The 23656-nt window shown below is 37.5% G+C and overlaps 2 protein-coding genes across 2 annotated transcripts in view; one reads left to right on the forward strand and one right to left on the reverse strand.

Moving 5' to 3' along the window:
- Nucleotides 1-2747, forward strand: part of lamb3 (laminin subunit beta 3) — a 48272-nt gene extending 45525 nt beyond the window's left edge. Inside the window, exon 22 of the mRNA XM_077529503.1 lies at nt 1438-2747. Coding sequence (XP_077385629.1) covers nt 1438-1577 — 140 coding nt within the window. The 3' untranslated portion in view covers nt 1578-2747. The remainder of the gene's footprint in view (nt 1-1437) is intronic.
- LOC144023727 (calcium/calmodulin-dependent protein kinase type 1D-like) lies at nt 2702-23451 on the reverse strand. Its single transcript, XM_077529499.1, has 13 exons — nt 23169-23451; nt 21828-21940; nt 14645-14770; nt 12380-12454; nt 12143-12281; nt 11916-12039; nt 11633-11708; nt 8736-8848; nt 7735-7813; nt 7501-7588; nt 5388-5734; nt 5217-5309; nt 2702-5109 (listed from the first exon to the last, which is right to left on the reverse strand). Exons 1-12 carry the CDS (start codon nt 23349-23351, stop codon nt 5246-5248), a joined length of 1527 nt encoding a protein of 508 aa, XP_077385625.1. The 5' UTR covers nt 23352-23451; the 3' UTR covers nt 2702-5109; nt 5217-5245.
- Between the last annotated feature and the right edge of the window lie 205 nt (nt 23452-23656).

A 23656-nucleotide genomic window follows, 5' to 3' on the forward strand; every position in this document is an offset into this window, starting at 1 on the left:
CAACTGGGGCTGCTTCGTTAAAAACTTCTAGGGGGCGCTATTGAGTCATTTTTGTAAAAATAGCACAATCAACAATAAAATATTGCTAATTTTACCAGGCCAGATGTGTGTGCCAAGTTTCATGAGTTTCTGTGCATGTGTAGACCCTCAAAACTGGCGTTATTTTCTTGGCGAACAGCGCTTAGCCACACCCACAGCAATTCGCGAAAACTCACAAACTTCGTGTTGTGACATCATGAAGGCCGAAACCCTCATCTGAGCAAATATGAGGTAGGTCCAGTTAACGTGTTTGGAGAAAAACGTAGAAGAAAATTCGTAAGAAAAAAAATTGCCACTAGGTGGCGCTATCAGTTAGATGAAATATAAGTCAGTAGATGTCTTTAGGGCTGGACTCTCATCAAATGTGTGAAATTTTGAGAAGATAGGATCATCTCGGTCAAGTTAATGCAGCTTTTATTTTCACGAAAAATCTTCAGACTTTGCGTCACCGTAGCGGCAACGCCCTTTGGCGAAAAGTTACAATATTCGGTGTGGGGCATGATCAACATCTTAAGGCTTTTCTGACCAATTTTCAAATGGATCCCTTCAACAAGCTCAGCACAGTAGCTAAAAACGTAAAGTATGACATTTATTGTAACCACTAGGTGGCGCTATATGTATAACTGAATTTTATCATATAGATGTTTTCAGGCCGTGACTATTACGTTGCCTGAGAAGTTTGAGATTTTTTGGAGCTTGAACATGGGAGTTATTAAGCATTTGCTCTTTCTGGACAAATGAAATTTTAAAGGCAATATTTGATGCCCCGCCCCCGTCATATAGTATTTCGAAAAGGCAAGATGTTTTGCCCAGTTGTTCTCTCAGGTCTTGAGATGATAAATGCCAAGTTTGAAGTCAATTGGATGAAAAATGTTTGCAAAGGGGGAAAAAGCATGACCACAGTGAATGTGCCAAAATAGGCCAAAATTGGACATAAAAAAATTCATAGCTCACTTCCTGTACATTTTAGCTACATGGTCCCAATAAACTTTTTTGTGCGTCTCGGGGTGCTACACGTGCCTGCCAATTTTTGTTGCTCTAGCTCAAACGTGCCGGGCTTGGTATTTATTTTTCTACGCTAGGGGGCGCTATCGAGTCTCATTGTTATGACGACTTAATAATATCAAATTTTTCGCCGGGCCTGAGGAGTGTGCAAAGTTCGGTGAGTTTTCGTGAATGTTTAGGTACCCAAAATCGCGATCGTTTGCGGAGAATAAAGAAGAAGAAGAAGAATAATAATAATAATAATAATAATAATAATAATAATAATAATAATAATTTTTACAAAAACAATAGGGACCTCGCAGCGGTCGCTGCTCGGGCCCTAATAAATGAAAGTAAAATCATTATTTCACTCCGACTTTGAGCTCCACAGACTTGTTTGTTACCTCTCCACAGGTAAAGCAGATTCATTGAAGAAACTGCAGGATGAGATTCTTCAAAAGTCCTCAAAGCTTGGGGGACTTGATGCCAAGCTTAAAGACCTTGTGGCACAACTTCAAAAGAAAGCCTATGATTTGAGTAACTGCCAGGACTGAGGAGATAAGTTGCTTTCACTATGGCACAGGACATCATTTAACAGAATCAGTCTTCATTAAAGCAGAAATCCTCCTTAACCCTCAAATACTGCTGTTACTTGTCTTCACTAACATTGCACATCTTCTATGATGGATGCAACATGTACGGTTTGGAAAGATATTCTGATTCTAAGTCTAAATAACCACTTTTGCTTATACTACTGTTACTGAACACTTAGTGAGGTGTCAATGTAGTAATCTGTAGATGTATGTCTTTTTTTTTTTTTTTTTTTTTTATGAAAAATGTCATGTCATGAGAAAGGTCAACACAGTATCAGATTTACCTTTGCGTAACCTACAGGGTGTCACAAAAACTTGATGCCATTTTGTAGTCTAACTAAATAGCCAATCCATGCTAAAATTTTGATGAGATGTGGCAAATACATGAGTTTAATACACATTTTTCAGGACGGATGATATTTACCAGCAATAAAAAGGCTTTGTTGTCTTACAGGTGCATTGTGGAAGTTAAAATGTTAATGTTAAAGATCTACATCATGCATACTCCACCAATGCCTGAGTACAAAGACTCCTGACTTTTTGACTGTGACTGCACCTATCAGCTTGTATCTTCCCTTCAGTGTGGTTTTCAGGGCGAACATGCCACAGATTCTTAGGGGGGAAAGGGTAGAACGTAGCCTTGCGCGAGCTTGACACAGAGGCTGCAGTTACAATTTAGGCCAGAGGTGGCAGTTGCGAGTAAAAAAAAAAAAAAAAAGTGGCAAACTCCGGAATGCATCTTTAATGTGTGTCGCGTCACATGGGCAGTGCACACTGTGGATTTGTAAAGCTTCGTGTAATCAGTTTGCCTATGATCGTATGAAAATGTTTTTTTTTTGTTTTTTAAATAACTTAAAGCCTATTTAATTCCATTTGCCTGGGACAAGTAGTTACCACATTGATATTAAAAAAAATATATATGTCAAATTCTTTTGGACACCCTGTACTATTATTTATTCTTTGTTTCATTATTTGTGAAGAACCCACCATATTTAATAAAAGCTTTACTTATGCTTCTTCATTGTTTGTACAAAGACTTACATGACTACCTGAACGTGGTACGGCATCACAAGAAGAAAGAGAACGACTAGTCTACATTCATTGAGAAAATAAAACATTTTGAAAAATGTATTTCACTACATTTGTAATTCTTTACAGAGTTGTCATTGTGGTTTGTGGCACTTGATAAATTAATTTATGTACAGTGAACCCCCACTAGTATTTGCGTCGATAGAAGACCAAGCTACCCCACGAATCGTGGAAATCCACATATAATCGTCACCCATTGAAATGTATTAAGGGGGGAAAAAATACATTATGCCAAAGAAATCTACAAAAAAAATGCGGACTAACTTTCAAACCCCACAAAAAGGGTATAGTGGGTGAAGGGAGGGGGGGGTATGGGGGGGGTGCAAAAAAATATTTAACACTATTATTTATTTATTTATTTTTTAAACGGGGAATATGTGAATCCACGGGTGCCAAACCGCAAAGAGTGTGGGGGTCCAATGCATGTACATATTCCAAGTCAATACTAGTGATTTATACTACCCCCTAGCAAAAATTATGGAATCACCAGTCATGGACGAGCACTCAGACGTTTTATTGTGTAGATCAAACTCAGATAAAAAGCATGAAACAGTCGTAAGGTCATTCCAAAGTGCAACATCTTGGCTTTCAGAAACACTAAAACAAATGAAGAAAAAGCATTGTGCTGGTCAGTAAATGTTACTTTTATAGAGGAAGTGCAGGGAAATAAATATGGAATCACTTCATTCTGAGGAAAAAAATATGGAATCACTCCAGAAAGTAAGGACACACCCAGTCAATTTCCTTTCCTTAATTGGGCACCTGCCTCAAATGACATCTGCTCGTTAGTCAGCAGTTAACACCTTGGAGGGCTGCTGGACCAAGTGGATTGGCAAGAATCATGGCTCCAACAAGGGAGATGTCTCCTGAGACCAAAGACAGGATTATCAAACTTCTTGAAGAAGGTAACTACACGTATGGTTGCCAAAGATGTGGGCTGTTCACAGTCAGCTGTATCGAAGATCTGGACCAAGTACAAACAGCATGGGAAGGTTGTTCAAGTCAAGCGTACTGGTAGACCAAGGAAGACATCTCAGCGTCAAGACAAACAACTAAAGGCCATATATCTTGAAAACAGAAAATGCACAACAAGACAAATGAAGAAGAAATGGGAGGAAGCTGGAGTCAATGTATGTGACAGAACTGTGCAAAATCGCTTCAAGGAAATGGAATTTACATACAGGAACGTTAAAAGGAAACCATCATTGACGCTTAAACAAAAAAGAACAAGACTGCAATGGGCTAAGGAGAGGCAATCATGGACTGTGGATGACTGGATGAAGGTTATCTTCAGTGATGAGTCACGAATCTGCATTGGACAAGGTGATGACGCTGGAACTTTTGTTTGGTGCCGTTCCAGTGAGATTTACAAAGAGGACTGCCGAAAGAAAACATCAAAATTCCCACAGTCCTTGATGATATTGGGCTGCATGTCAGGCAAAGGCACTGTGGTTAAATCTTCAATAAATGCACAAGTTTACATTGACACTTTGGACAGCTTTCTTATCCCTTCAATTGAAAAAATGTTTGGGGATGATGAAATCATTTTCCAAGATGCCACAGAGCAAAAACTGTGAAAGCAATCCTTGGAAAAAGACGCATCCAGTCAATGTTATGGCCTGGAAATAGCCCAGATCTCAACCCAATTGAAAACCTGTGGTGGAAATTGAAAAAAAAAAAAGGATCCACATCAAGGCTCCGACCTGCAAAGATGATCTGGCAACTGCAATCAAAGAGAGTTGGCACCAGATTGATGAAGAATACTGTTTATCACTCATTAAGTCCATACCTCAGAGACTGCAAACTGTCATAAAAGCCAGAGGTGGTGCAACTAAGTAGTAGTGATGTGTTTTGATTGTTTTTTTTTCTTTGTCTGTTTTTCATGATTTCATATTTGTTTCCTCAGAATGGAGTGATTCCATATTTATTTCCCCTGCACATTTACTGACCAGCACAATATTATTTCTTCATTTCTTTTAGTGTTTCTGAAAGCCAAGATGTTGCACTTTGGAATGACCTTACGACTGTTTCATGCTTTTTATATGACATCTGAGTGAGTGCTCATCCAAGACTGGTGTTTCCATACTTTTTGCTAGGGGTTGTAGTGGGTTACTGCACTACTAACTGAATATCGGAACCTTCTATGTGCAAGTTGTATTTTTTTCCCATCAACTAATGTGAAATTTACAGAAAACATTCAATTCAGACAGGTATAACTTAAACTAAATTTCAAATAATGTCATCTAAGTCCAAAAGACAGAAAGAAGAGAAAAGTGCAAGACTGTTTTACAGTTAACAGTGTCAGCCATCAGAAAATATTTTCCTCAGCTCAGAGGGCAGAATTGTTGAGCAGTCGATGTGCTGACATCTTCAAACCAAGAAGAATGCCACTTTGTGTCTTCAGCTGAAATGAGAGATCATTTGCAGTTTAAAGGATTTCAGAAGCAAACAGCAAAGTTTGAATTTTTGAAAATAAATGAAGCCACGAGAGAGGAAAAAGCCTTTACTTACCGTGAGAATCGTCTCAAGCAGCCAGCAAATCACATGACAGAACAAACACCAGACTGAAGTGGTAGGTCCTTCCTCTCAGCCACAGCCCCTGGGCTACAACGCACACACATAATTCACCTTTAGACGCTAATACCGTCGCTAACATTTATTAGTATGGTGAGCATTTATGACCTTTTGGATGACATGAAAGAAGTGTCACTGTCAGAGTCCGATGAGTGGACCTCTCTTGGTTCTGCAAGCAGATAGTTGGGTTCACGATGATGTCCGCTTAGTGGAGGGCACAGACCCCTACTGGGCTCAGAACCACTGCAAGTGAGATGGTTGGAGGACTGCAGAGGGTTTCCATTTGGGTCCATGCTGAGAGCGTCATCATTGCAGGATCCCAGAGATTCTAGGTCAGTCTGAGAGGAGGTCTGAACAATGATGTGGGGCAGTGAGAGAGGAGCCGAGCAGCGGTCCCTGTGGGACACCTGCAGTTTCTTCATGTGGTAGATAGCGGCACTTGCATGGAAGGCTTGCTGTTGACAAAGAAATAAGGTGAAAAGAGGGCTTTCTCTACCTGCGTGACACAAATGTCAGAGTTGCAAAAAGTTACACGGAATCATCATTTCTTTGTTTTTCTGAGATCTCTGAAACTTGATGACCATAACGAATACTAGCATAAAATACAGTAGGGATGTAACAATATCCAAACATCACAATACGATATTATCACAATATTATAGAGGGGGTTGGCAATATTTAAAAAAGATCACAATATTGTAAAAAAAATAAATAAAATAAAATTATATATATACATATATATATATATATATATATATATATATATATATATATATATATATATTGTGCTTTTGTACATAACAGCAATGCATATAAACCACCGACAATCTCTAATAACAATACTGAGGCACCTACTTGCTAATGCAAGCACACATTGATCGCTTCACAAGCAAATTAGGTTCCCCTTCATGTGATAATTAGCATAGATTTTAAACATAAAAGGCCAAAACATCCCTAATGAAAATTTAATTGCACTAATGAACTAGCCACGAGAGGGTGCTGGAACTGCACAAATGAACATCAACCTGGCTTTTTTAACAAATGTGTTCCTTTTAAATATTGTGAACATGACGACGACGATATTGTGGCAGTTTTAATATCACAATATCACGATATTGCCTTAATCGTTACAACCCTAATATACAGTGTAACGTGGTTTAACATGCTGTAAAATAGCCAGGCTGTCCACTCATTGAAAAGCATTGGACTTTGGATCGTTGGCATTGAATTTGTGAAGATTATTTTGAATTCAAAATATGATGAAATGTCATTTGACTACTATAACAATCTGCCTGATTTGTATGCTAGTCACAGGCAAAAGCAATACAATGCACCATTTCTTTTCACTGTGTAAAGCAGTGGTGTCAAACATAAGGCCCACGGGCCGGATCAGGCCCGCAAAGGGGTTTAATCCGGCCCATGAGATGATTTTGTAAAGTTAAAAAAAATAAAAATAAATGTAGTCGGACCAATTAATCAGCTGGCCACAATCAAAAATATAAAATTTGTAATTTCACAAGCAGTCATCAGATGAGCAATGCAACTTGTACGGGGGAATCGTCCTGGATGTCATTATTTATACACAATTTAAAGTTACGGTTTGTTTAATAATAATAATAATAATTATTATTATTATTATTAGTGGTAGTAGTAGTAATTTATTCTTTTAATCATAGACTGACAAACGTGTTAAATATGACACAAATTTGATTACTGGTAACACAAATAGATATGACAAGGATTAGCGTCCTTATAATGTCATTAACTGTGCCACGCAATGCATTCTGGGAACAATATATATGCAACACAGGTAGATTTAATACATCCAGAACTCAGTGCTGCCACGTCCCATTTGCATTTGTATTATTTTTTGGAACAATATGATTACAGTTGAGCTCTGTAATTTAGGGGTTGGCACACAAATAGCGAAAATCTGCGTATAATTGACGGCAATCGTTTTTAAGTTATATACCGTTATTTTACCGATGCGGCCCACTTGGTAATATATTTTCCTCCATGCGGCCCCTGAGCTAACAGGAGTTTGACACCCCTGGTGTAAAGGAAGCATTTGTATTTGGGAAATAACAGAAATGTCCAGATGTTTGGAATTGTCAATACCCGTTTATCCAAACCAGGATTGATATATGCTGACTGTAACACATGATTATGATGATGAGCTCACAAACACCTAAAATATGGACAATGCTATGTTGTTACTCACCTTCCATTTAGATTTGGCAAAGTTTCGTTCCATCTGCTCACAGACAGAACGATAAATATCCAAGTCTTTAGCTGTGTCTCCGGCAATCCTGCAATAGAGTCATTGATAGTAACTGACAGATTAAAAAATAATAATAATAAATAATTGAACGTAAGGATAGAGATAGGTTTAATTTTAGTGCTAGTCTGGCCACGTGTGCCTGTAAAAGAGAGAAGAAGAAAAAATAAGACTCACCATGGGTGCCGCAGGGCCTGTTCAGTGGTGAATCGTTTCATGGGATTTTTCTCCATCATATTCCTAATAAAGTCTATTGCTGTGATGACAGAAGAAATATACAGTGTCCAATAAGTTTAAATCCTTTCAATCTTAAAAAACAAAAAAAAACAAAAACAGGTTAATAGTCAAGGGATAAAATTATTTTTCATAACAATGGAACTATTTTTTCTGGTGTGAAGTATACACTGTTCGTCTATGTGTGCCCTGTGATTGGCTGACGACCAGTTCAGGGTATACCCCTCTACCGCCCATTGGCGGCTGTGCTTGGCTCCAGCATGCCCGCGACCCTAGTGAGGATAAGCACCTCGAGAGATGGATGGATGGATGGATGGATGGATGGATGGATGAAGTATATACACTGTCTACTTGGCTAAATACATGTGGAGTCAACATTTAGAGCCCATCCATACTGCCAAGTCGAAATGTTATTCAAATAAGGGGGCGGTCCTAAGCGTGTCTTGGGTTGAGCCTGTCATTGGTCAAGTGAGCACCTCGGCAAACGAGGAAGTCTTGCTGGCTTGCAATGGAGAGCTCCAGCAATGGACCAACCCAAAACACGCTCATTTGAATAACATTTCGACTTGGCAGAATAGCCCAAAACTGCCAAAATTCAAAATAAATACATGACTAAATAAATGACTAAATTATTAAATAAATGACTTCATAAATAGATAAATAAATTACTAAATAAATGGATAAATGACTAAATAAATAAATACATGACTACATAAATAAATAAATTACTAAAAGTGAAAATAAAAACGGATTTATTTCCATTTATAATTATCTTTTGGGATATAATTTTCAAATTATATGTTTTTATATTCATTTTTATTTTCACTTTTAGTCATTTATTCATTTATTGAGTCATTTATTTATTTATAATTTTTGGCAGTTTTGGTCCTCGATATATTACAGGTAATGAGGATGGTTGGCACAATGATTTTTTTTTTTTGTACCTGACTCAGAGATCTCATCCCAAAATGGAGAGTGAAAGGAGTACTCAGCTCTCATGATCTTTGAAAACAGACGTGTCTCATTCTCCTCAAAGAATGGAGGGTATCCGCACAGCCTGCAACACAGAGACAATACTTTCAAATATGTACACATTTTTTTTCATGGAAAACTTGTGTACAGTATAGCATTGACAGTATTTTTTATGTTAGATGCAGAAACAATTTGCTCTAAGTGGTTAAGAAACAAATAACGTTGTTTCACTAAAGGGCCCCAGGTTATATTACGTCAAGTGGAACGGGGCCTCACAGAGGAGGAAACTTTGAGCAGGTCCCAAGTTCTGGAAAGCTGCAGTGTGCTCCAGTTGATGGACACTGTACTTTAACATAAAATTTAGCGTCTAGTGGATATAAATATCTCAATAATTCGACCGATTTTTGAGGCTGATGCAGATACCGATTCTTGGCAGAAAAAGAAGCAATTAATAAATGTTTGTGTATGAGATTCAAAATATTTGTTCATGTCAAAATATTGGAGTCATTTTTTTCCATTTTAAATTACGTACGTAATTAACTAATTAGGAACCAAAAAAAAAGGGGGAGATGAGCATGTGCAGTGGATCAAAAAATGTTGAAGACGTCCTCATAACATTAAATATTGAAAGAATTAACACAACAGGTGCTCTTTAAATTTCGAGGGCAAAAAAATGTTGATTAAAAAAAGCCTTTTTAATTAGGCGCTTAATCGTGATTAGTCACAATTATAAAATGTGATTCATCTGATTAAAGAATTTCATCGTTTGATAGCTTGACAATTATTACGTATGAACACACTGATACATTGCCAGCATTCATAACGTTGAAAATCAAAATCCATGTACGATAAAAATATACCATATTATACTACTAAAAGCCTGATATGATCTGCTTGTCAAATACCTCAAAGGCTAAAAAAAAAAATATAACAAGGGGAAAATATAAAAGAAACTGCACGCCTATAGTTTGTGAAAGAACATTATTTAGTGTTTTGCGTGCAAAACAATAGGCATGCTCATGGGCTACACGCTTGAGCGCACGCACCCTCCTGTGGCTGAGGGTAACAACATGGCGTCCGTGTTTTCAGTTTGCCAGACTCTCTCTATATAGTACACCTCTGAGTGCAACTAAGACATGTCACCATCTTGTGGTGAATCGTGATATTACAGATTAAAATTACATTGAGTTTAAATGCACACCATTATCTTTGACTTCCATGGCAATCTCGAAGAGGTCTATACCTTGAGCATGGGGGGGATTATGTTAACTGTATTAATTTACGTTTTTTGTTGTATTTTTCTTTCATTATTAAAAAAAAGTGCATTTGTTTCCCTGTTTCACATTGTACGTCCATCCATCCATCCATCCATCCATCCATCCATCCATCCATCCATCCATTTTCTTAACCTCTTACTCCTCACAAGGGTCGCAGGGGTGCTGGAGCCCATCCCGGCCGGCTTTGGGCAGTAGACGGGGTACACCCTGAACTGGTTGATAGCCAATTGCAGGGCACACACAGACGAACAACCATCCACGCTCACAAGCACACCTCGGATCAATTCGGGTCAATAACCTGCCATGCATGTCTTTGGAATGTGGGAGGAGACCGGAGTACCCGGAGAAGACCCACGTGGGCACGGGGAGAACATGCAAACTCCACCCAGGAAGTGCCGAACACTGGACTTGATCTTGCGTCCTCAGTGCTGGGATGGGGACGTGCTAACTAATCATCTAATCAATCGCGTTGTACATTCAATTAAATATATGTGCAAAAAAATAAATACATTCAGTTTCTTTTTTTTCCCAACAGGGATTTTTATTCACATTTCACTGTATTAATTGTATTAATTTACATTTTTGTTGTATTTTTCTTTCGTTATTGAAAAAAGTGCATTTGTTTCCCTGTTTCACATTGTACAAGTCCATCCATCCATCCATCCATCCATCCATCCATCCATCCATCCAATAAATACATTCAGTTTCTTTTTTTCCCCAAATTTTGGATTTTTCCCATTCTCAAGACTTTTTATTCACATTTCACTCTATTTTTCATGTAAAGCATTCTGAATGTTTATCAATTTTTTTAAAGACTATTAGGCGTTTGTAATAATAATAATAATAATAATAATAATAATAATAATAATAATAATAATAATAATGATAATGATAATGATAATAATAATAATAATAATAATAATAATAATAATAATAATAATAATAATAATAATAATAATAATAAATTTGGATGATTATTTTGGCTAATACTTGGAGGGCCATCATCTGATTAATTGGTCGGGTCCTGTTATGACTATACCTGCAGTATAAAGTAGGGCTGTAACGATATCCAAACATCACGATACGATATTATCACGATATGAAGGTCACGATACGATAATTATCACGATAATGTGGGGGTGTTGGCGATATTGAAAAAAGATCACAATATTGTAAAAAAGAGAGCTCAAACTAAAAAAAAAAAAAAAAGCACAATATTGTGCTTTTGTACATAACGAAAATGCATATAAACCACCTACAATCGCTAATAACAATATTGAGGCACTTACTTGGTAATGCACACATTGATCGTTTCACAAGCAAATTAGGTTCCCCTTCATCTGACAATTAGCATAGATTTTAAACATAGAAGGCCAAAACATTACTAATAAAAATAAAATTGCACTCATAAACTAGCCACTAGAGGGTGCTAGAACTGCACAAATGGAAATCAACCTGACTTTTTTTTAACAGATGTGTTCCTTTTAAATATTGTGAACATGACGACGACGATATTGTTTTAATATCACAATATCACGACATTGCCCTTATTGTGACATCCCTAGTATAAAGTAAGGAAAAAAGCTACTTACAAGATGTAAGTTATAACTCCAATTGACCAACAGTCAACTGCTTTGCTGTAGGGTTTTTGGGCCAAGACCTCTGGAGCTACAAAAGAAAAATGATGGTGGATAATCATGTAGGTGCATCAGGTGGGCAAAAGTGATTCATGATCTTTTTATTTTACTGCATAATATCAATGTATCACTTGATTTTTGTTTTGTTTTGTTGAAAGCAGAGCAGATGATCAACGAAAAGGAGACATTTCTAGTTGCATTCGATTATATTGTGTGCATGACCCACTAAGCAACTTACCAACATATCCTGGTGTCCCACATGCTGTGGACATCACCCCATGCTCCAACGTCTTCGAAAGGCCAAAATCGCTAACCATGATCTTCGCATTTTCGTCTGTACTATAGTACAGCAGGTTTTCAGGCTTCTCAGCAAATGAGTGCGAGAAGAACAAAAAGATTGATAAACATGGGTGAGTACAAGGTATTCTCGTGGTTACAAAGTAAAACGTTGCATTGTATTGCTACCTTCAGGTCCCTGTGCACAATACTGTTTTCATGCAGGTAGCCAACAGCCTCCAGCACCTGTTTGATCACCAGGCTCGCGTCCTTCTCTGTAAAAACACCTTTATCTAAAATCCGATCAAATAGCTCCCCACCTGACACCCTGCACACAAATGAGGATTGTCATTAGTACGGTATTTTTGTCTTGTCTCTTTTACTCAACATATGGAACAAAGACTTTTAAGGGTAATATACACTTACAGTTGCATGACCAGGTAATAGTGTGTCCTACTCTCGTAAAAATCCTCCAGGCCTACCACATTATCGTGTTTTATCCTGAAATCATGGGAAAGACATTCAGAAATCAGTGCAGGCCTTAGCAACACAAGTACACACATAGAGATAAAAAAAAACATGGTCCCAAAACTACCCTGAAGTTGCCAAAAGTAAAACATGAAAACATACTCAAAATGACTTGAGGAAAATCTGGCATTGCTTCAGTTTTGTGGTCAAATCTGTTGCACAACCTTCTGAGGAATACACTGTGGTCCAAGATTTAAGTAACTAATGAGATTTAGCACCTGTTGACAGGTATTTTGGCCAACCCCTCACAACCAAGCTGCTCCAGCAGTGTCGGGTTTGAAGAGTGCCTTCTCCCGACAGCATAGTGGACCACAAAAATAAAGTAATGTCTGATGTTATATTTATAGAGTATATTTTCAGTGACCTAAGTTATTTCTTTCTGTGTGCATGCATGCTTGTCTTGTACACTCTAGCTCAGGGGTGCAAAACTCATATTAGCTCAGGGGCCACATGGAGGAAAATATATTACCAAGTGGGCCGGATCGGTAAAATCTAGAGATGTAACGATAATGGCAATATCACGATATTAAGACACATGTATCATGGTTGTCATGTCACGATATTAACTCATTCACTCCCAAAAACGTATTTATACGGGGTTTTTTAAATGTCTTTTTTTTTATTTTATTTTTTTTTATGCAAGAGCATACAGAAGGCTTTGGTGCGTCTTCTGACATGAAGAGGTGGCTTAAAACAATGGTAGTTACTACAAAAAATAGCCAGCAGGGGGTGGCAGAGTTAGATCAGCCAGGGCTATGTTGCAACAAGCTCTTTTTGATAGTGTTTTCACCTGGAATGTGAATATCAAGGAAACCTATCTGTATTCGAATGCTAATTGCTACAAAACGGAAACAGACACAAATCTATTTTTTTTTCCTGATGAAAGAAAAGACTCTAATGTTTCTTTTTGTAGGTTCCATGTTTTGATAGCAATAGAACACAATATTCTGTGGGCCTTGTAAAATCAGTCAAAATCCAGTATAACAGCTGGGAGCAAAGGGGGTTGCTTCTCTGAAAATGCCTGGGAGTGAATGAGTTAAAAGCAGCCCATCTTTTTAAAAAAAGTCAGGTTGATTTCCATTTGTGCAGTTCTAGCACCCTCTGATAATTTTTTTTTTTTTTTTTTTTTTTTTTTTTACAGCAGTTTAATTTACATAAGGCATGTTTTGTCCCTTCTATATTTAAAATACTCGTTATTGGTCAGATGTAGGGGAACGGAATATGCTTGTGAACCAAGTCACTCTGTAGAGGAACTCAATATGTGTGTGCATTAGCAAGTAAGTGATTCAATATTAAATCTTATTAGAGATTGTAGGTTGTTCATATGCATTACTGTAATGTACAAAAAGCACACTGTTGTGTTTTTTTTTATTTAGAATAAGCTTTTTTTTTAATATTATATTTCTATAATATTTTACCTTTTTTTTGTATTGCCAACCTCCCCACAACATCGTGATAATGATCGTATTGTGACCTTCATATCGTGATATCGTATTGTGATGTTTGGCTATCGTTACATCCATAATAAAAATATTGGATGTATTTATTTTATTTTTTTTAAATCGCCGTCACTTGCGGGCCAGTTCAGCCCTAAATTGCAGGACGCAACTGTAAAAATAATATCCCAAAAATAACACGAATCAAAATGGAACGCGGCAACACTGCCTGTGTGATTTCTGAGCGTGTTATATCTACCTATTTTGCATATACTTGTATGTTGCTCACAGAATGCATCGTGTGGTGCCGTTAATGAAGTTATAAGGACGTTAATCCTTGTCATCTGTGTGTCTTATTCAGCACATTTGTGTTTGATTTATGTTGGTCTGTGTTTTTATTTTTTCTAAACAAACTATCTTTAAATTGTGTAAAATAACATCCAGAGCAATTCTGTGTACAAGTTACATTGCTCATCTGAGGATTGCTTGTGAAATTAGAAATTTATATGCTTTGATTGTAGCCGGCTAATTAATTGGTCCAACATTAGTATTTTTTATTTATTTTATTTTTTTCCCCCAACCCTTACAAAATCATCTCACCGGCCGGATTAAACCCCTTTGCGGGCCTGATCCGGCCCGTGGGCCGTATGTTTGACACCCCTGCTCTAGCTGAAATAATATATTTTAAGGTGTATGTCTATTTTTCAGATGATATTGTGTGTTTTACCTCTTTAAAACGTAGATTTCGTTTTCCAGGTTGCTGTGGGTGAGGTGCTTTTTTTTCAGACATTTCAGAGCAAACAATTTGCCTGTTTTCTTCTCTCGCACCATGAAAACTTCAGAAAAAGACCCCCTACACAAAACAATGGGGGGTTAAGTTGGGTGAGAAAGTGTTTATACAACAACCAATCACAACATTGTAATGTCTTCTTCCATTAACATGCAATCGAAAGAGAGCCAATAGATCATCAAGTCTGCCTTTAAAAGGTTAATAATCACCAATTTTGATTGACATTGACAGTTAATTATTTAAACGGCATAAATAAATAAATTAAAAAAAAATTAAAAAAAGAAGCAAAGGCTTGAAACATTTCACTTTGTGTGTGGTGAACTAATGTGATATACAAGTTTGATTTTTTAAAACAAATGATGGAAATTAAAAGACTTTCCCAACATATTCTAATTTTCATGCCTACACCTGTAGTATATTCTTCAGATACTCTGACTTCCTGCCACATTCCAAAAACATGAATGTTAAAGATTAAGTGAAGACTCTCAATTATCCTTCGGTGTGTGAATGCTTGTTTGTCTGTGTTTATCTATATATGCCCTGCGATTACCCCACCTTTCACCTAATGTCAGCTGGGATAAGGTCCAGAAAATCTGCAACCCTAATGCAGAAAATGCATGGATGGCTATTTAGTATTCACTGTGCTCCAAATTATCAAGCATTTGTTGACTTTGTTAATTTTCCGAACAATCTAAAAGATTTAGATTGGGTGCATTTTTAAATCATCCACAATGACGTTGAACATTTATTACATATTACATAACAGTCTTTTTAATTACTCAAAATAAATTCAGTACCATATTCCAAATTAGTATGTACAACAGTTAAAAATAAATAAATAAATAAAACGGTGGTCAAAAACTCATATGTCACATTTCTGTCACTTCATAGTGATCATTCAAATGGTAAATAAATGGTAAATGGACTGCTTTTTATATAAACAGTAAATTTTGTACATTTGACTATTTAGAGTGGGACCAAATAGACTCAGTTTTGGACTAGGCTAAGATTTACATTAGGAGGAGAGTAAAATAAAAAAAAATTGAAAACAAAAAATTAAAGTCACTCAAGGGTTGACGAACGAACTCACAACCTTCAGCTTGCGAGACTGCCACACTGCCATCTAAGCTATGTCCCTCCTGCTGTTTGCTTATCTCCAAGAGACCAAATACATCATTTGTTCTCTTGGAGAAGATTCCATGGAATCAGTTGCAACTGACATGAGCGATATACTAACAGAAAGCAAGAGCTGCATGACTCAGGGAGTCGATCGGCTGTCTCCCAAGCTGAAGGTCGTGAGTTTATTCCTCCACCCTTGAGTCACTTTTATTTTTACCAATTCTTTATTTTACTCTCTTACAAGTGTGCCGGTAAATATTATTCTAAGAATTAGTCTATTTAGTCCCGCTCTAAGTCGAGTCAAATGTACTGTGTAGTGCTTGAACTACACCATATGGTGCCCAAAGCGCTTTACGATTGAAGCCTCACATTCACCCATTCACACACACTCATACACCAGTGGTCAGCTGCTGCCATGGAAGGCGCTGCCAGGTACACTGGGAGCAATTTGGGGTTCAGTGTCTTGCTCAAGGACACTTAGAAATGGTCACCAGAGGTGAGGATCGAACCCACAAACCACCGAAATGCAAACAAAACTGCATATGGCACAGTTATACCTATAACACACAATTAAAACACAACAGGTCTTACACATGCATTAGGCTACTGCATTTCTGTAACATGATTGTAACGAGGCCTACGTGAGAAACTTATTTTGATTCAAAATTTTATTTTTTCAATGATGTGCAAAGTAATATATAACAAAAACACCAATGTGTACACATATCGACGTGACTCATATAACGGAGCCGGTGGACAGAATTCCGTGGAATAAATAAATACGATATCAGTGGAAACGGATTACACTACACAGGCACACTGGAACAATTCAAAAGAACTTTAAGCTACGTTCACACCACAATAAGGGGGAGCGTTCCGCTGTTGTGCCAAAAGTATTTAACCCGGTACAAAAATTGCATACCCTGTCGTGGGATATTGTAACGTTTACCGCAGAAAAGTGGAGCTTAATTCGAAAAGGTTCCTTGTAAGCAGATATTTAAACTTCAGACATATGGAACAAAACACAAAAATAGTAAAATTCTTTCGTCTGAGCTTTTTCTATGTATAGGCCTATCTGAGATTTCCTACTGCGTGCGTGGTCATTGGCGTGTGTGACGTAGTCCTTCGAAGATGGATGAAGCTGATGTGTCACATATTTCAGCAAGCCCATCAGGCCGAGAGGCAAAATGCGAAGAAAGTTCAAATTTTTCAACTAGGGCGAATATGTGGATTTTCGCCTCACCACACCGTCTCATCCCACCACTTCAAACACATCCTCCGCGCCGCCCCACGCACTTTTGCAGCCGTCTGCACTAAATTGTCTATGCAATCGCGCCACCTAAACACTCGCCCCGCTCTTAGTGACTTGTTGTGTATGTAAATCTGACATTAGTAGATTGTTTTCTGCTTGTGTTGCAGCCTGACAGGTTATTATTTAACATGGTGTTTTAACAGTAGCCATCATATTTTCGGGGCTGAATCTATTACCGGAACGTAGTGCCAGACCGTTAGGTCCCACTTTCGCCCCTGCTACTAATGCTGTATACATGTCCTGGTCATAATTTTGACATTTTAGTGCATGTTTGTTGAAGTCTTGAATTTGGGGCAAAAACCATGTGTTTGGTTGTTTGGTGCCATTTTAAGGTTAAACACTGTGATAAACAAAGTTTGTCCACCCAACGGCTCAGTCTCATACATGCCACCTTAAAGGGATAGTTCGGATTTTTTGACATGAATCTCTATTTCATCCTCACCACCAGTGTGCAATCAGCACTGACTTACCCCTGACAGCGTTCTGTGAGACGAGTTCTGGTCCGGTGTTGGACGAGAAGAAAATAGTCCGGCGAGTTGACTGGGGTCACCTAAATAAAGCGTTTTTCTTCTAAAAACAATTTGTGTTCAAAAGAGTGATACATTTGCATCACAATACTCTGTCCTGAAAAAAAGTAAGACGCCATTTATCACCGGGCACTACTTTTCTGTCCGTTCGTATCACTGCGCAGTGCCCCGCATGCAGCTGATAGACGCGCACTAATCTACAAGTTGTTTGTCTTTTCGAAGGCGGAAGGCGCGACTATCAGCTGTCTGCAGCGCATCTTATAGGCTGTCTACAGGGCGACACGCAGTGATACGAACGAACAGAAAAATAGTGCCCGGGGGTAATGGAGGCTGACTTTTTTTCAGGAGGGAATTTTGTGTACAAATGTATTACTCTTTTGAACACAAATTATTTTTAGAAGAAGAACGCTTTATTTAAGTGGCCTCAGCTAACTCGCCGGCCTATTTTCCAACACCGGACCAGAACTCGTCTCACAGAACACTGTCAGGGGTAAGTCAGTGCTGATTGCACACTGGAGGTGAGGATGAAATAGAGATGCAAGTCAAAAAATCCGAACTATCCCTTTAAACGCCTTATTAGCGGTTGCTGCTGTCAATCACAGCCATACCACGCCCAACCCTCTTCCCATTCGCAAACCAATGGTCCAGGCAACACCCACTTTGAGCACCGATTTCAAATCTTTGTCAGGGGTGGAGCAAGAGTCTGATTTCCTGTTGAGTTACCCTTTAAGCAGCAAAATCCACGTTTTTCTTTATCTCAGGGGCGGCCATTTTGCTACTTGCTGTCGACTAAAAATGACATCAAAGTTCAGGGTCCCAACAGAGCTCAGGTAACAACCAATCACAGCTCACCTTCATCAATCAATCAATCAATCAATCAATCAACTTTATTTATATAGCACCTTTCATACATTTAAAATGCAACTCAAAGTGCTGGACATCCATAATACAATAAAATAAAAGAAAGAAAAAGCCCCCCCATCCCCATGATCGTACCCACAGACACACCCAAAACCCAACAAACACATGAAAACCACAACATGGCGGGGCACAGAAGTACCCTGTAAGGAAAGGCACCCAGGAGGAGTTCATCCACAGTGAGATGGATGAAGACCAAGCATCCCTCTCACTGTGGAGGCTCCCCCATGAGAAAACACTGGAGCTATAAATTTAATAACTACCAAATAAAAAAGATTTAAACACTAAAAGAAAACAGTTAAACACGATAGAAAAAATTAATAAATAAATAACAAAGCTACAAGACAATATAGATTAAAATAGTTAAATAAATAAAAGGGGATAAATATATATATATATATATATATATATATATATATATATATATATATATATATATATATATATATATATTAGGGGTGTGAATTGCCTAGTACCTGACGATTCGATTCGTATCACGATTCACAGGTCACGATTCGATCCGATACCGATTAATCCCGATACGAATTTATAAGTCGATTGTTGCGATTTTTTTTCATTCAAATTTAGAAAATATAATATAATAATCAGTAAGCTTGTAGAGTGTAAGATTTATATGAAAATGTATTATTTATTTATCTGAAATTTCAGTCTTATAGAGGTTGTAATCTGTTTCATGTTTGAACAGCATTAAAATAAAATATTAAGGCTTAATGTTCCGTTCATATAACATTCTTCCATGCTCAAGGTGTGAATCCTATATATATATATATATATATATATATATATATATATATATATATATATATATATATATATATATATATATATATATATATATATATATATATATATATATATATATATATATAAGTAATAATAAATAATAAAAAATAAAAAATAATAATAATAATAATAATAAACATCAATAAATAAAATACAATAAAAAAAGATCAATCAAATGCCAAACTAAAAAAATAAGTCTTAAGCCTCCTCTTAAAAACATGAATATTCTCTGCAGACCATAGTGGCTAAAGGCAGCTTCACCATGTGTCTTGGTCCTCACCTTTGGAATAGTTAAAAGGCCACTGCCAGAAGACCTCAGAAGCCGCGAGGGGTAATAGGGTAAAAGCAAATCAGATAAATAAGATGGGCCAAGACCGTTAAGACATTTAAAAACTAATAAAAGCACCTTAAAATCAATCCTGAAACGCACGGGGAGCCAATGCAGCGATTTTAAAACTGGTGTAATGTGCTCCCGCCCTCCGGTCCCCGTCAGCACACGTGCAGCTGAGTTCTGAAGGAGCTGTAGGACTGAAATATTCTTTTTGGGAAGACCAGAGAGTAGGGAATTACAATAATCTAAACGACAAGAAATAAAAGCATGCATCAGCACCTCCGTGTTGGCCTGTGAGAGAAACGGGCGGACTCTGGCAATATTCTTAAGATGGTAAAAACCGATCTTGGCTACATTTTTAATATGAGGATTAAAAGTAAGCTCAGAGTCAAAAATGACGCCCAAATTCTTTACACATTGCGTGGGTTTAAAATCTTGTAGTTTAGGTAAAAGTTTCTCTCTCTGACCTTCAGGACCGATGACTAAAACCTCTGTTTTGTCCTGGTTGAGCTGCAGGAAATTTTCTGCCATCCATAACTTAATGTCTAAAAACAGGTGGGACGTGTTGTCTTGCATCAGAATTATTGGACTGTTCATGGCTCTTTTTATGCTGTAGCAGGAAACGGTCAGTTAGAAGCTAACTAAATTTGGCAGCGGTCATTTTGCTCACCTCCTTACTGATGTCGCAGCCTTGTTGGGACAGAAATCCATCCAACTGGACATCACTAACATAGCCGCTTGCTGCTCAAGGGCTTGTTAACATCTGCGCTCTCAACACATGGTAGTTGCCTGACGGGAACTTCCCTTAATAGCTACTGCGATCTGATTCGATTAGGTTTTTTTTTTTTTTTTTTTAAGAGGATCGAACTGAATCGACCAGTTTATGATTTGAATCTTAAGACGCAATCCCTCCCTCATGGAAGGCCCACTTTCTTGTTCATTCTATTCATCGTGCATACATTGTTAGTGAATTATTTGAAGCAGAAAAAAAATGTGAGGGATCATTTGAGAGCTGAAAGAGCCGGTTGCGTTTAGGAAATCGAGCCTAAGTCTCTTGAAGTACAAACCCAGCAGAGCTCTGAGATCTACAGACTTGGGCAACTCGTGGAACCCAGAGTTCGAAGCAAACATGGTGAAGCTGCATTTAGCTATTATGCTGCACACAGATGGAATAGGCTACCAACAGAAGTGAAGTCAGCCCTGAGTGTAAATGCTTTTAAATCCAGGTTAAAAATTTTGCTTTTTAAAAAATACAAAATAGCTTCACCCCAGACCCAGAAATAAAAAACAAAAACAAAGATAACTTGTTCAAAATATCACATTTTTGTTTCACACAGAGCCGTTTTATTTCTTTGTTGCTTGACATACAGCAACAAAGGTGTGCAGCACACTTTCAACCTCATATATTCAGTCAGACTCCTAATCTTATAATGAAGTGAGGCTAGGATGTTCCCACACTGCCCCAGTGTGACGTCAGTGATCAGGCACAGACACACACCATACTTATTCACAGCCAGTCCATGATAAGAATACTTTAAGCAGCTTTGAGTCCACAAGACAGTGATGAGGTAACAGGCTTATAATTAAGTCAACAAGTATTTGATTCCGTTCACTCTGCAGCATTTTGTTTTTGTGAGAATGGCATATTCATAAAGGAATTAGCAATTGTGAGGCACAGATTAAATGTAAAAGGATAGTAGGCTATTGTATAAGGTTTTTGGCCCGAAGCCAGTGATATATGTCTTAAATGTGTTTAACATTTAATTGATTAATTAATTAAAGTCTATATGGTTGTGGAATATGAACATTATTGGACTTAAATGTGTTGCACTATCTATGGGCATGTCAAAATATGACTGCTAGGAGATGGAATTGTAAGCGGATTATGTTGACTGTATAAAAAGTTCCATTGATAAAGTTAGCTGTGCGGAAGGTGATGAAAGGATTATCCTGAAACATGTGCCAATCTGAGCCTGGAGTGTCCTCCTTTTGATATTGGGACGAGGCAGTTAGGTTTACTGTAAATAGCAACACTGCAATTAGGAGGGTGGCAGCCTGTAACGAGTCCGACATTTCTCACACTTTTTCATCTGAGCACGCAGTACTTACGATCCCATCTTTCCCTTGAAGTCAAACACATCCTTGATGTTATTTACAGGTTTCTTCCAACTGCAGACAATCTCCGCCCGCCCCATCTTTGGCTCTGACGTTGCCGTAGACTCCTGAAATACATATGGCCAGTGTTGGGAAAGTAACTACAGTAACTGGTAACTAAAACTAATAATATCACTTTTTCCTAGTAATGAGTAGTGTAACAAATTACTTTAAAATTTTGGGTAATATTTAACGTTGTTAAGCATGAAATTTTAGAAATATTTGATTTTTTTTTTTCAGAAGTAATCGTTACTATGATAATTAGTTTTTTGTTTGTTTGTTTGTTTGTTTGTTTTTTTAAAACAATTCGTACTTGGCATTTTTTAAGATACGCGGCATAATCTCTATCCATTTCGTTTGGTCTGAATGAAATTGACACTTTAGTAGAAGCTAGGCATACCCTAATTTTGTGGTGACCAAAGATTCAAAAAACAATTGTCCGTTGTAAACTGTGTATCACATATCTTCAATCTATACCATGTTTAAATTTGGAAATTGGTGGAGGAATACAATAATGGGCGCTGGTCCTTCACTGAACAGTTTCACAATCAATGTCCCCTTTTCAGTCTGGTTACATAAATGGTTGCATGTCCACTGCTGAGGTCACTCCCAGCTAAGTAAAGCCTTTTTGTGCCTATCAGTTGCACAACACTCAAAAACCTTTCGGATTAGTGAGGCAGATTCTGACATGTACTGTATCTGCCCTGCCTGTCTCTCTTCTCTTCTGTGTGTCTGCCAAGGGAATAGATTAACCCCTGATTCCATAATGGAACTGGGTCGGTATAATCCTAGCCTTGAAAGATCAATGAACTTCTGGACATGCAAAAATTACTTAATTAGCGTAGACTCATTTTAAAATGTTCTTCACTGGAATATTAAACTGTCATTCCCCCAAAATCTATCTATCCACCCAGCTAGCTATAATGCTTACATTATGACTTTTATCTTTAACAAATAGCAACACATTTATAGTAAGACTGTTTTGAGCTCTGTAGTGCCTGGTGGTTTCTAAAAAGGCATTGATTAAAGTCAAATCAATTCAATTAGGTTTTGGGCTTCCAGAACCCAAACACTAAAACACCACATTTCAAACCAAGTGTTGACTAAAACGACAGCAGTTTAGGTGTGTACATTTAATGTGTAGACAAGGTTACATCTCAAATCTGGATGCATAAAATCTAGCGTTTTTAAACAGAATGTACAGGTCTAAAACATATTGCAGTGTGTATCAAGTGCTGAAACGAATCAACAAACTAGGATAGCGTTCATAATTAAATAAATAAATAAACGTTTTACCTTGTGGAGCGGTGAGAGACGCGTGTGCTGAGGTATCCTTGGACGGTACCCGACTTTCCCAGGTAGTGTGCAGCCTTTACCAGCAAAGGGGCGGAGCTTCCATTCATCAGCACTCGCGTAGGTCCAGAATTGTGTTATGTTGAAAACTCCCACAGCCAAACGACTCGTGATAATCACATGCATGCGGTAGGACTACATGTAATTTTGAATAAACGTTTTTAAACATGAAATTTTAGAACAGAACGGAAATAATAAGCTATAAGGTCATAGTAGGGACATAAAATATAGCCTATGGTGCATCTAGATTACCGTATATCATAAATTTTAAAAGCTAGAGTGAAATATTTCTTTCTTTTTTTTTCTTTTTTTTTTAATGATGCTGATCATGATTAAAGATTACAGATAATAAACACCTCAATTTCAACATCTACAAATTGTGGGAAAAAAGCTGACTGGATGGATGGATGGATAGATAGATAGATAGATAG

The sequence above is a fragment of the Festucalex cinctus genome, chromosome 8 (genome assembly GCF_051991245.1).
Source record: "Festucalex cinctus isolate MCC-2025b chromosome 8, RoL_Fcin_1.0, whole genome shotgun sequence".
Taxonomy (NCBI): domain Eukaryota; kingdom Metazoa; phylum Chordata; class Actinopteri; order Syngnathiformes; family Syngnathidae; genus Festucalex; species Festucalex cinctus.

Excerpts from the sequence above, each read along its gene's own strand:
- LOC144023727 (XM_077529499.1), bottom strand. The coding sequence starts at position 23,351 with ATGCATGTGATTATCACGAGTCGTTTGGCTGTGGGAGTTTTCAACATA. Across the intron at positions 14,771-21,827 it reads TTCAAGGGAAAGATGGGATC|GGGGTCTTTTTCTGAAGTTT; the intron begins GTAAGTACTGCG and ends TGTTTTGTGTAG. Across the intron at positions 12,455-14,644 it reads GAAATCTACGTTTTAAAGAG|GATAAAACACGATAATGTGG; the intron begins GTAAAACACACA and ends CCATGATTTCAG.